The sequence below is a fragment of the Rhopilema esculentum genome, chromosome 10, assembly GCF_057945365.1.
Source record: "Rhopilema esculentum isolate cy_ngs chromosome 10, ASM5794536v1, whole genome shotgun sequence".
Classification (NCBI taxonomy): Eukaryota; Metazoa; Cnidaria; class Scyphozoa; order Rhizostomeae; family Rhizostomatidae; genus Rhopilema; species Rhopilema esculentum.
The window spans coordinates 2,226,525-2,241,062 of record NC_142824.1 but is presented as its reverse complement, the minus strand read 5'-3'; the positions used below and the strand labels follow the sequence as shown (position 1 = coordinate 2,241,062).

The window sequence follows — 14,538 nt, the reverse complement described above, 5'->3', positions numbered from 1 at the left end:
TCTGGACGAACAACGGAAAAATTCTCAAAAAACTCAACCGAATCGCAGGAGCACAGAGGTCTGATGCGAAGGAGAAAATTGGCCACGACGGCGCATTTTCTCAACGACGGCGCATTTCCACATCAAAGAATACACAAAGCGATGCTAACCCTGGAAGCGTGAAATGTGAAGGTGAGATTTGCACATCGCTTTTCTGTTATCGCTGTCCTTAAGCCTTGATATGCTAGTTAAAGGCTTGTTTTGTTTTCCTTTATCTGAAATTAATAACGTAAAATTTTGTCCGTATCTATAATGTAGATGCCCAAAATATCGATTGATTGTTTTCTCTTAGCGTTAACAATTTTATCTTCATGTTATTATCGGCCCTTTTATCACTATCACACGCATCAAACTAGAATTCTCACGCATTCTACAAAAAATAAATTGGTTTTTTTTTAATTTTATTTAGCAATCTTCCTAATCCGAGCAACAATCCTCTTTTTCAATAAGGCCTAGCTACAGGAAGAGAAATGAATAGATCAACCATATTGGTAACGTTTCCCCCAGTATAAGGCGCTGCCCCCATATTGGTAACGTTTCCCATATATCCACATGTTAAGTGATGCTATATTATCAGATAGCTAGTTCAGTGTCTTGTGACTTCAATAAATTACAGGCCAGCTCTAATAAAGTAGAAGATTTGGAAGTATCAAATAATTTAGGAATTGTGAAGACAAGCTACAAAAATGTTTGTAACAGGGTGTAACAGGTGTGTACCCAAAGTAGATGTTACAGAAGAACTAGAGGGTGTGGTGAACAAAAAATCTTCTCCCATATCATATCAGGATTAATTTGAGATCCACCCATGACTTGAGATAACACCCTGGGTACCAGATCCTGATAAATTGCAAAGGGATCTCCATTCTCCTCCTGATTTCATGGGCTTCAGGCTTAGAGACCACATAGCAGCCCAAACATTTTCCTCCCACCATCAGGCACTGCCCGGCCTATTTCAATTTTTACAATGGTGTGACCATGTGTTAAATTTCTCACTAATTAGGCCTTAAGAAAAAGTACTTTATGCTGCTATAGAAGTGTAGCAAAATAGAGATGTATTTCTTCAAATTTTAATGAAAAATGTTGTACTTTGTAGAGATGTAATCTATATCTTTTACCTTAATTGCAATTGTGAAATGAGAGCAACATTAGCTGATGACTGATCAGCAAGCTTGCAAATTTTTTTCCAAATACATTCAAAATATTTGTATAAAAAGTGACTAAGAAGGAGTTGCAATTTACAGAGTCCCTATCGCAAACAGGCCTCATGCAGTAATAGCTCATCTAAGTGAATACACTGCCAATGTAACTCTGTTTAGAAATTATTTATTACAAGTATATCAGGAAAATTGCATCATTGCAAAGTAATGCAAGAGCTTATAACAACAAACATGATGGTTTTGATAAAAAGATGAATAGTGAAATTTTTGGGGTGGACTCTCAAAATTGGTTGACAAATGGGATTAGGCATCTTACGAATTTGCAATCAGTGCATTTTAGAGATTGTTAAATGTAAATTTTGTAGGGGGTTTTGCATGACTGAAGAAAACATACTGAGCATTAAATTGGTTTTTCATCGGTTTCAATTTAAATTTTTGTTATAGCATTACAATGCTGCTGAAGAAAGGAAAAACTCAACTAAATTTTGCTAAATTCTTTTGCTGAAAAAGGTCCCTATCCACAAGGCCCTTCCTGAAAAAGGTACCATGAACTGGACTGGAGACTCCCTGGAAAAGTCAAATCTAATTTCCTACCACTGGGACCTTGCTTTAAGCATAAAGAAGGTGCTCCATTAAAAGGAGTTTCTAGAAAGCTCAAGTCACTTTCTAGTCCCTAAATAAAGTTGTCTTAAATACCTCTTTAATGGAGAGACAGTCCTTGTAAATCATTCTGATAATTAGCTCATTATTTTCTACAGGCTACCTGCACATCATGGATATAAACCAGGAAAGATCTTCATTCTTGAAAAAAGTCTTCATAGTGCTACTGGCTGTGCAGCTTTGTGTTGTTCTTCTTCTTCAGTTGCCTTTTGGACATGTTAAAGTATATCATAGCAAATTTCATACTGGACCAAGAATACTTTCTCGTTTAGAAAAGCAGAACGTAGCAGATAATACAGTTAGTACCAAATTGGCACAACCAGAAGTACCAAAAGCCATATTGGAACTTGACAAGAATCCAGTTTATGAGAGATTCAAAATTCCAAACCCACCAATCCAAATTGAAACAAACCTCCTAATCATAGTATCATCTGCCCCAAGAAGGATTGACAGAAGATCAGCAATCAGGGACACTTGGTGGACCCAATGTAAAAGCAGTGAAAGGGTGAGGCATAAGAAAGATTGCATCTTTTTGGGTTACTTTAGAATAAATGCTTATCCACACCCAATTTTCTTATGAAAGAACTAAGATAAAGCTCTTAGACTATTTGATAACACTCATGCCATTGTGTATGTTTCTGGTGATTATCTATTATAATTCATGTGCAGGTAGGGTACAAAAGTATAGAAATGATAGTCAATAATGGTAGCTCACAGTGGTTGAGAGCCTAAGGCGATCAATTTCTAAAACAAAATTACCAGGTAAAGGGCTTAGAAACAATGGTTGATGACTAACAAATGCATTTGCAAGCTTACTGAGTTTCAGTTTAAAACAAAGTGGAACAATTTCTTTCAGTTTCAGTTCTGTACAAAATTTCTGAGAAGCATTTGTAAATAATGACAATGAAATGAAGCTTTTTTTAAAAAGGATGTACTGCTTAAGTAAAAATTATCGTTAAGAAACTTCAAGCTTTGCTCTGATGACTAAACTATTACTTACAGAAGATTGTTTAGCAGAAATCTAGGACTTTAAAGTTTCAATATTGACACTAGGTGAGCAGTGGCATATCCAGGTTTGGAAGATTGCAAGGGCAAAGAGGAGTCAGACAGCAGGGGGTACAGGGGAAATTTTTGTGGGGGAAATTAACCCCTTGGAAAAATTTTGCTGACTGCACCTTTAAGAATTTTGGAAATGTCCCATTTTTGTTTGGAAAAGCTATGGCTTTTTTTGTGGTAAAGGTTGGCCACTCAAACACAACAACCATCATATATATCTTTTTGTTGCTGACCCTTAGTCAAAAGTTGCAAAATCCTCTACAACCATTTCAGAATCAAGTTTTTTAAGGATTGGAGTGCTTAACCTTTTATCAAGAATGTAGAAGGATGTGAAGGACTTTTCTATTTAGACCCTAAAATGAGGGGATATTGAAAAATATTCTGTAGAGGTAGATAATAGGGACCCCTGAGTGCAAAGCAAGCTGAACACTTTTGCAACCACGACCTTTAGATTAGCTTAAAATACATTTCAGAATATTTCTAACAGTCTTTGGCTTGCAGTTGCTCAAGACGTTTTAACTTTGTCTGAAATATCAACCCCCCTTCCCTCCCTGAGGTGCTATTTTATTACAATTTTGCACTTTTCTCAGACACCAACTTCCTGCGCATTGGGGGGCAGCTGCTTCCCTTTCTCCCTCACTACAAGAACAGTTTTGTGAATAGCACTATTTAAATCAAAGCTGTCAATTTTTTTGGACAATAAAATTTTTATCACTAATAGATAGGGCATATAGCCTGACAATCTGACATTCAAGCTAATGTTTGTTTTCTCAGTGGATTTTTGTAGTAGGGAGACCATAATCTGGCAGATGAATTTTTTGAAAATGCATGGATGTCACATGACTGATGACGTCATTAAATGGTAAAAAATCAGACAATATCATCGCTAGCTCTTTACTAGAGGGTTATTTCTTGACATAAATTACATATTTTGACTCGTCTCATTGCAAGCTTTCAAATGATGTATATTTAAGCATGATTTACCGACATGAGTATTTTCATTATGACGTCATCAAAAGTTTCGCATGACGTCATCAAAGATCTTATTTTTTATAAAATAACACGTTGGTATAACTTGTTTTATTATGACGCTAGATGTCAGCAAAATTATTCCTTCCCTTATTTTTTCAATCAAATAACCAGTGTTTAGATGATTGTAATTAAGTTTGTGCGAACAGCAATAGCCAAGGAATTAAATTTGTGCGTTCGAATAAGGTAGTCGTCCTCCGAAGTCATTATTGTCTGGTTTAGAGTCATGGTCCCACCCTGAACCGGGCAATAAGTTCTCTGCATCTGCATTTGACTTTTGCACTGAGTCAGAAGAATGTCTTCGCACTATTATAGGCTATCCAAGATGTCTTCGCTCAATAGGTATTAGCATAGGGGAGGAAGGTGCATAATTTTCTTCATGGGTAAATTCATCTTCTGGGTCATCTTCATATCCTTGTGCTGCAAAGCAAGCTGTCTCTTCACACCTTAAATGTCCTTTTGACTTTTTTGGAGATGGGGAAGCTGCTTTCCTGTGAACCATTTGGACTTCAAATGATTGTGGATCTAATGGAAGTGTTGCAAATGATTTTGTTTTCAGATTTGATTAATGCGTCTGCAATAACTCTTACTGAGAGACTTTTAATGATGACTTGTTTAAGCGCACATTGTTTATCGTTCATTGTTAGCTTTTTCACAGTAACCTTATCATTTTTGTGCTTGTATGCAGTTGTATCTCAGCCCATAGTTCCGTGAATCTGTGGGAGAAGACAGCAAATTTTGGAACCAAAAGTTTCAGCGATACCTCAAATATTATTATTATTATTATATTAATAATCTAATATTATAATAATATAGAACTCCTAACGCAAATTGATTCTTCACCTCTCCATCCAAAGAATAAGCTGCTTCTTTATAAGAGCTATTTTCTCTCACAAGTTTCGTGGTACCTCACAGTAGCCGATCTATCAAAAACCGGGATCGTCGAAAATCTTGATAATCAAGTTTCTGCATTTATCCGCCGTTGGCTCGATTTACCCATAAGTGCTGCCTTAAGAGGCATTATTCTGTCAAAATACCAGTTCGGTCAGTTTGAGCAGAACATAAAGAGCGCCTTCAAAACCATCTTATATCTCAAGGTACCGTTCTTTCCTTCATCTTTGACCACTCTCTTCCTATAGCCCTTAAAATATGGACCACGGTTTCAAAGCAACATGCCCAAGAACATTTAAAATTTTACTATCAAACACCAAAGAAACACCCATGCCACGCGAAAAACCTATCTAAATGGAACATTACTCAGTCGTCCGATTGCACTTTTTGCCATATGCCGGAAACGTTTGTTACATTGTTGCAGGCTGCAAAATATACCTCGAAGAAGGCCGTTTCACATGGCGCCATAACTCTGCATTAAACTTCCTAGCACAGTCTTAAAAAGCTATACCTAATTGCTCTCTTTACGCAGACCTTCCAGGTTATCTCTCACCCTCTATCATAACAGGAGACTCTTTCCGCCCTGATCTACTTCTAGTTACTTCTGACCTTCGCCTATTCATACTCGAGCTAACAGTAGGATACGAAACTAACTTGGATGTTAATGCTAACCGCAAATAAGAGAAATACTCGCATCTCGTTAACATCCTAACCTGGGCCTATCTTCTTTCATCTTTGTTTATCGTTCTATCAGTTTCCTTGGTCTCTCCTGCCCCTTTTCTATCGACATGCGAAACGCTCTAGATATCAGCGAAAATCATCTCCGCTTCGTGACCTATCTAACTTTACTATCCGTACTACCTATTTAACGACCTCTGCTACTGACAACTTCTAAAACAAACAATGACGAACACATATTTACCCTTTTTGTGAATTTCTTTTGTTTATACTTGTAATTGTCTTTCTTTGTAAATCAAGGCTAGCCAATTGCGAATTACCTTTGTAACAATGAAATTTGTAATTGCTGTTTTATTTGAATTGAAAATTAAAAGTTTCCATTATTATTCGTTTGTTGTTTATGCCCATAAGCCACTCGATTTTTGGTTTGCACTTCTGTGTTGGATGAACACGCAGCACACATACACGAGTATCCTTTGCATCAACAACTACTTTTGCATATTTTCGAGTTAGCATGCAAAATCATTCTGGAACTTTGTTAGTTGCTTGTCAGATAGTGACGACTACCTTATTCAAACCTCCTTGGTTATTGCGGTTCGCACAAATTTAATTTAAATCATCTAAATACTAATTATTTGATTGAAAAAATAAGGGAAGAAATGCTTTTGCTGACATCTAGGGTCATAATAAAATAAAATTATACCAACGTGTCATTTTTTGACTATTAGATCTTTGATGACGTCATGCAAAACTTTTGATGACATCATAATGAAAATACTTATGTCGGCAAATTATGCTTCAATATACATCAATTTATCAATTGATTTGTGTCAAAAAATAACCCTCCAGTAAAGAGCTAGCGATGATTTTGTCTGATTTTTACCGTTAAATGACGTCATCAGTCACATGACATCCAGGCATTTTCCAAAAGGTCACCTGGCAGATTATGAAAGCCTGGTCTCCCTACTACAAAAATCTGTTGAGAAAACAAACACTAGCTTGAATGTCAGATTGTAAGGCTATTTGCCCTGTCTATAAACATTATTTTTAAACGATGTTCATCACGTTTCAATATCATTTATCTGTAAATGTTTCCAGTTTTAAATATGAACGAAGTGTGTTGTGCTTCTTCAAAATTGCCTTTATTTTATCTGGTTTATCAATGCTCTGATAATTTTTTTTCAGAATATTTCTGTATATTGGTTTCAACGTTTCCCCAGTATTTTTTGTTCTCAAAACAATAGAATAATCCTTAAAATTAATTTTCATTCCAGAAAGCAATTGAGATGGCGCATTATTTTCCTGCCAAAATCAGTAGCAATGAAGGCCCCTTCACCTCGTAATTTTGTTTTGGAAATTTTTCACCTTAGGCCCTTGACTATCGTAAGTGATAACAAGATGATAACAGTGATAACATAACTATTAAGTTCTGCTTTGCGACTTCAGTGTTAAGTAATATTCAACATAATGAAATTCTTTTTAATTTTTTTGCAGGTCAAAGTTACATGTGTATTTATGACAGACTACTTTGAACCTTCAACAAAAACTGGTAGGGAACTTTTAGAGGAAGAAAAAACACATAAAGATATTGCATTCCAAAAGCTAAAAGGTGGTGTGGAATTCGGAAGGAGGTTTTTGTACCACATGATTTGGGCAATGAAAAATTATAAGTTTGATTATTTCATGAGAATGGATGATGATTACTTTTTTTGCCTAGAAAGGTTTCTCCACGAGCTGCCCTTACCAATGCGCAAATTATACCATTGGGGATATGTGCATTGTTTGTCAAACATAGTCAGACCAGAAGAAAGCATTATACTTCTTTCCAATGACCTAATCAAGAAGTTCCTTAAACAAGATCCAAATGTTATCAAAGGTCATCCATGGGCTGATCAAATGATAGCAACATGGGTTCAAGAGTTGAATATACAATCTCTTTATAATCATGACCCAAGACTCCATCATCACCCACCTTTACGGGAATTTGGTGATGTCCCTGAACGCTTCAAAAAAGTGTGCACAAGATATATTGGAGTACATGGCAGCTATCCAAAAGACATGAGACTTCTGTGGACCTTGAAAGAAGGCAATGCAATTTCTGATGGTAATCTGGACAAATATTCTGGTAAATGTAAGGTTCCACAAATTTTTGATTGGCGTGTCTTTGGTGGTGTTTGGAGGTATGAGCCCAAGAAACTAATTGACAACCCAGTATGGGATACTACAAAGCAAAAGGGAAATGGCAAGGACTATGGTGGGAGGGAAGAAGGACAGAATAAATGATTCTACTTCAATTTAGGAAAATGGCTGTGTGGTAACCAGTAGGTCCCTCTAATTCATAGTCAGGGGAGACAGAACTGTCACTCTGTAAACTGAAAATTTTACCCTTTTGGATTAAAGTAAACCTTCTATTTAATAAGGAAAATGGCTCAAGGAAATATTATGCCCTTATTTAATTAACCCTTATTTATGGTACTAAAATTATCTGCAGAGGAAGACAGGACTTGGTTCCAAAAGTTTTTTGTAGAGTCATTTGCTCAGTTTCTTTGTATCAATTGTTTGAAAAAAGGATTTTAGTATATGAAATGGATCTAGTCTTTTTAACCAAAAATGGCACAAAACCATGTAATGAATAATATTTTGAAATATCAAGGCATGCAGTTATCAGTACCTCCAATATGATCAATATGTGCCACGGGGTTTGTGACTCTTAACCCAGTTTGTTCTTATTAAGATTGTCACAGTTTATATACTTATTGCATGGCAAGGAACAGTTATAAAGAAATATCTAGACGTGTTTCCAAAGGGAACTAAAACCAGAGAAGGCTGTCAACCAGACACAACACAGACATTAAACAGCCAAGGAATGATAATTTGGAAAAAGCTAGTTCGATACCTGTTATTGTGACTGATATTCATAAATTTTAATTTTTTGTTTGATGTGTTCTTGTACTGTTTATATGATTATTTAAATTCACTGCTCAGATTTTCAGTTTGAAGCATAAAAACAAGCATATCATCGTGACTGGCATTAATACATTTTCATATCTATTTTGAGGTAATCTTTTATGGTAAATTTAATTCACCCTTCAAATTGCTTATTTTGAAGCACAAAAAACAATGTCAGTAAACTAATGCTAAAAGAGTATGAACCTTACTGTTGTTAAGTTATTTTGATTGTTCATGTATGTTGCCAAAACCCATTCTGTCTTCATTTTCCAGAAATGGATGTTGATCTTTGCCCTAGAAGGAGATGCAAGATGATTTCAGTTTTTGAATCAAACAGAGTTTTGCATTAACTACTACAATTACTGTTTAAAATTTCCATCAAGAATTCAGCAAAAAACACAAAATATGGTTTATGTTAGATTCGATAGAAGCATCAGTGGGTGAGGGGGCGGACACCTGGGGGGCGAGGGGGGTGACCTCCAATACTTTAGAGGACAATGGTCTTTTGTTCCAAAACAATGGGAATTGTGACGTCATCTTATTAAAACAATAGGCTTGCCCCCCAATATTTGACTAAGTGTCTGCCCCTGAGAAGCATATCTAGACAGTAGGCACTTTAGAGTGCTGTCAGACTTTAAGTGTTTTGACAATAGTAAAAGCTAACCTTAGAAATAGTGTGGATAAACTCATTTATCTTTGCAACCACATCATTGGCAGCAACACTGTCTGCCATTTGCAAGATTCCAAAAGCCAATGTTAGAAATAGAAATATCTTTGGATTGCAAGTTTCATTAAAATATGTTGGAAATCTGCAATCTTCCTTGACATCCTTATCATCATCAGCCCAAAATTTACTTTTTGAAATAAACTGTTCTGCAAAATGCTTTATGCAGCCTGTCACTTTCTGAAGAGAGCTCTCGTGTTGACTTGTTCTGAAATGGTTTCCCAACTCCTGTAAAAGAGGACGAAGATAATGGTCTTAATAGCGTCACTGGTAACTACTTACCTTGAATTAATTTAGTGTGCGGGGATGGCTCAGTTGTTAGAGGTGCTGCCTACAGATCCAAGGGTCTGTGGTTGGAGTTCCTGACTTGACTTATTTAGGCTTATTTGAGAAAGGTTTATCAAAGTGAAATGTGCTGAGGTGTATGCTCAATTTTGAAAATGAAAGATAAAGTTGCACATCTGTAACAAACTATTCTGCCAAACTATTTTCTACCCTCTATTTATTTTTTGCAGAGATTTAGAAAGGCAACCATCTTTCCAATTATGTAAAATGAACCTTGAAGTTCCCAAGTAAGAAAACGTTTTCGAACTGCTCTGTATTCGTTTTGCCATAGTTTTTCTATAAACGCTTAAAGTACGCCGTGTTAACATGTTTAAGTAAAGGAAAAAAGATATAAATCAGTGTTAACATCTTTCTGCTTCAAAAAACAAGCTAAAAAGCCTGTTTCCGTTTTCAAATTTATCTGTTTCCGCAGCTTACACTGCATATTTGCGATGTTGCTTTAATTTGAAATTTGCACACCCAGCACATGCTAGTTTTCCTATTGGTTTTATGGATTCTCACTGGTTTGTGGGTGATTTTAAGAGATTTGAACGCAAAAATTACCCCGTGTGAAACTTCACCCCCTTAATTACAAATCACGGTCAAACCCCTTGTAAAATGTTTATCTCTATGTCTTCATCAAACCAATATGGGGAGCAATAACATAATGATAACTTCCAAGTAGACTAAAATTCTTGCTCTTAATCCGAATTTAGGGTCAAAAAAATTGTGTACAAAAAGATTTGAAGTTGAATTGCTGTATTGAAAAGCGAGGATGATGTCAACTGGAAACTATGTGCGGATTGGCTATAACTGGACTTGACTGATTTTGGTAATCCAGGGCAGATTGAAAATGACGAATTCTTTGGAGACATTCATTTTTAAGGCTTTCATGCATTATCTTGCACTAGAATATTATTTTTTCTATGCATATAAGATATTACAATACATGTTACTTTCTACCATACTTATCCTAGTTACTATGCTTTATGGAGATACCAAGGGGAGCGAAAGATAATGACTACTCCATGGCCAATAGGCAACGTTAAACTACATACAACTACATAACTTATGATTAAAAACTAATGGCTACAATGCTAGATTCTGTTTGACATTAGACGCCCGGTCAGGATTTAAAAGTCACGGACAAAATTCATTTCAAAGTTTGCGGTAGTTAAACTAGAGTATTCAATATGGGAGTAAATGTAAGTTATGTTTGAAGTAAGTTAGGGCAATGTTGGCAAAGTCACAATGCACTACTGCTTTAAACCAACTAAATGATGCAAAATTTTAACCAGTAGCCCTCCTGTGTTAAGCATATAATCATAATCACTGTGCACATTTGCCAAAATTGTTAAGAAACGGTGACAAAGGGCCATGATATAGGTTGAATGATGGTTTGTTTACCTCAAAAAGACCCATGACCTGCTTGGCATACACAGCCTTCTCAGCAAAAAGATTTGCACTTTCTTGTTCAAATAGCAAAGTTGACCTGGAAAGGGGAACAAAGCATTCGTGTAAGATATCATGATGATAAACAGATTTGAAAAGAAATCGAACATTTGCTAATGACAGTTATAAATTTATGTTTGTTCAACTAAAACAAGGGATTGAACTCATATGTAAAACATTACGAGCCTAAGATATCCTCAAGTAACCAAATTTGAAACAAGCCATTATCTTGTGCATGGTGCATTAACAAGACGTATTTTCCCAAGATCGTTAGAACGATCGTGAGGGGGGCAGGGCAAATAATGCCCTAGGTCTAGAGCTGAGAGGAGCCCCTATAAATTGAAGCAAAGTTGCAATCTCTCCTAACAATAGCAATAACAAAAGTAACCATAATTTTAATGAGGACATCACAAACCCCATCTTTCTTTTTTGCCCCAAGCCCCAGAAAAGCTTCCGGCAGGCCTGAAGGTCCTACAGTTGAATTAATAAAATTGCTTCTTGCAAAGTGCTTTGAAGAGTGGTGCTTGCAGGGGCGTCACTTGAGGGGGGTATGGGGGTGATTAACCCCCCAACCACAAAAATATGGCCCTCTCGCAGGGCAAAGCTTATTTTGGCAGGGCAAGTATTTTCTCCCAATTCTTTAAAGGACAAGTGACACGCTTTTGGCGCCAAATTTTTTTCTTCTTTTAACTTAAAGTAAAATGCGGTATGAGAGTGCTGTTGAAATATTTTTCCTTTCTGATTTCATTTTCCTACTTAAAAACCCTTTTCAAATTATGGCGGGAAATGAATCACGTGACACCGTGACGTAGATTGTGATAATTTGTTATTGCTGCTACTGGTATACAGTGCAATATTAACGTTTACAACACGCTTCTAACCGAATTCAGTTCGTCTGGACATGTCGCGTCGTGTTTCGTAAACTCTCTATTAATGACAGAAAAATTCCGAGTTATCACAATGTACGTCATAGGGTCACGTGATAAAAAGGAAAATCGCGCCCCCTGCGCCCCCTGATTAGAATTTTTTGTTCTAAACCAGGAAAAACTTACTTCTAAATGATGATCTATTAGTAAATGAAAAGAAAAGATAGAGTGAAAAGTGTGTCACTTGTCCTTTAATGTTTTTCTCATAAAACTGTAGCGAGAAGGTAGCTTATGCTTGGAAATTGTCTGTTCTAAAAGTAACAGGATAAAAACTACTAATGACATGAAATAGGGATTGTCAGTGATAGTTTGGTATGGAGGGAAAAGTTTTTCTAAATTGATTCTGATTTTCTTTCACTTGAGATTTAAGTGTGGTTGATATTTGTGCCTCTTCTTAAAACCATGCCAAAAAGACAAGCACGGCTTGTCAGAAATCCAAGAAAAAATTGATGCAATACCAACCGGATATTGCAACACTGCCTTGTGTCGGGAGAGATCTGCAATCTAGTTTGTTGTTAAAGTAGTGTGTCCAAATATCTGGAGCATGTGTCAGAACAGACATACTATACTGTCTTATTTCTATAACTTCATATATAGGCACATAAATATGCATGTTGTGCTTCAAAATTTGAGTCCTCGCCAGGTAGAGCTTTTTGGAGCTTTTATGATCAGTATGCTCCTCTACAACTGGGTTCCCCTCCATCCCTGCATCCAGGGATAATGGCAGCAAAGGTGTATCAATGAATTGAAGCGTTTTTGTAACACAACTGAATTCAAACTGAACAACTGTAGGTTTGTACGATTCTATTGGCATAGTGTGGCTGTAGAGGTATATAAAATTCTTCACATAAAAAATAATACATTTCTGTACATATGTCGCGTGTGGAACATTTGGGTTTGATATATTGTGATATGTGTTGCAGGGGTGTGGCAGTGAGATGGGTTGCATTAAAGTGTATGACACAAAATTAGCTTTTAGCAAAATTAGATCATTTTGACTTTGTAGGACTGGAGTGGGGATTTGCGACAATTTATTTTGTAATTCTTTGTCCTTTGCAATAATCTTAGTGTGTTAAAAGAATATTTTTATATGGAAAGTGTGATTGTCTTATGGTTTTATAAAGGGTAAAATGTGCCCAATGAACATCGTAAGGTCAATTATTCCTGTTTTGTTCGGTTTAAGAAGTTATGACTGTGACTTTGTCGAATTGCTGAATTATTACATTGATCCCTTCATTATATTTGAGAATAAGTATCAGAATTTTTTGATGAATAGTTTAGAGTATGCAGCGGGGTGGTTTTCCCACACTGATTTTTATGGCATCGTGGCTAAGCTTCGATATCCTTATCTTGATGTTTACATCTAGCGTAACCAACAATGAGCTCAGTGGGGTTATAGTGTGTATATTGAAATTTTTTTTGTAAAAAATTAGTTGTGTCTTTTATATCTGAAGCACATTCCTCTACTTAAAGCCTAAGATAAGTTTTTCCTAAGATAAGAGTAGGCCTAAGTCTTCTTAGAACAAAAACGTAACGTAATTTATCATTCTTTAACAATAATTAAGCTTCAAACCCTCTTTAGTTTTCATTTGCCTTTATGGCTTTTTCAACTTTTGGCAAGGCAATTTTTTTCGCAGTGCAAAAATGCAGTAACAAAACAGGAACAGTTTCTTACATTCTGACTGAGCCCCGTTCACTTGTAAAAGCCATTTTTTAATTTCAGAAACATGTTACTAGGGTCTTTGTATAAATGTAAATGAGTGGAGCTGGAGTGGAGATAAAATGCATAGATTTTTGTGTTTTGTATTTACATAAACTTCGAGCAAATATGGTTTCTAAACGCGATGAAATACGTAGGTGTTGATAATCCATTGTTAAATGTACTCCGAGCAAACACATTTAGTAACAAAGAGGTGAGAAAGAAGTTTAGAGGTGACTCAAAACGTACCAAACTTTCGAAAGTTAAAACAAATTTGGCGATTACGTATTCTTTAGGCTCGCAGCACTGATTGGTCAACCATACCGGTCTTGTGCTTGCGTTTTTCTGATTGGCCTATTTCGATCCACAACTGGGTATATATTTTCCATCGTGTTCTTTCGGAACCTTATTCTGACGTTTTATGCTATGAGGAGTGTCAGACGAAAAAGCTTTTAGTATGTCGTAAAATGTTTGCTTTTTTTCAAAGCCTTTTTTCAAATTCTGTACCGCAAAAAAATTGTTCATATTCAATCAGTCTAAAACTACAGAGAGTTTCTTCTTACCTAGTGTCTTCATTTGGGTTAACTTCAGGACCTACAAGTCCGCTTAAGCTTTCAAACAACATCTCAAATAAAACCGCATTATTTTGCATGTTATCTTTGATGTAATTCAGTACCAGCCTCATTGCTAGATTCGGCTGCAGTTGATCCCAAGCTGCCCGGCCGTTGAGCTGCGATATAGCAACTGCAATATCAGTAGCAGCGTTACGAATGTTTTCATCTTCATCTTGAATTAACGTCAAAGCTGCCATAATGAGCCTGGACAAAAAGTATTTGACATGAACAGACAAATCAAGGAAAAGCAACTGAATAAGAATATTGGTGAATCAAAAGTTGGGTCAAAAATAAGACAATGTTTGAAGGGATTAGGCCAGCTTTCAAACTACACAGTTAT

General features: G+C 36.1%; 2 protein-coding genes across 3 annotated transcripts in view; one reads left to right on the top strand and one right to left on the bottom strand.

Annotated features, from left to right (window-relative positions):
* Positions 1-7: 7 nt before the first annotated feature.
* LOC135688057 (beta-1,3-galactosyltransferase 6) lies at positions 8-8,713 on the top strand. The gene is made up of 3 exons (XM_065204762.2): positions 8-171; positions 1,955-2,361; positions 7,005-8,713. The coding sequence occupies exons 2-3, from the start codon at positions 1,969-1,971 to the stop codon at positions 7,791-7,793; spliced, it is 1,182 nt and encodes a 393-aa protein (XP_065060834.2). The 5' UTR covers positions 8-171; positions 1,955-1,968; the 3' UTR covers positions 7,794-8,713.
* Positions 8,527-14,538, bottom strand: part of LOC135694806 (tRNA (32-2'-O)-methyltransferase regulator THADA) — a 41,980-nt gene continuing 35,968 nt past the window's right edge. For both annotated transcript variants that reach the window (XM_065213690.2, XM_089110379.1), the window contains 4 exons: positions 14,148-14,402; positions 10,915-10,999; positions 9,124-9,411; positions 8,527-8,753 (listed from right to left, as the gene is read on the bottom strand). In XM_065213690.2, the coding sequence (XP_065069762.2) occupies positions 8,679-8,753; positions 9,124-9,411; positions 10,915-10,999; positions 14,148-14,402 (703 nt within the window). In that variant the 3' untranslated portion in view covers positions 8,527-8,678. The remainder of the gene's footprint in view (positions 8,754-9,123; positions 9,412-10,914; positions 11,000-14,147; positions 14,403-14,538) is intronic.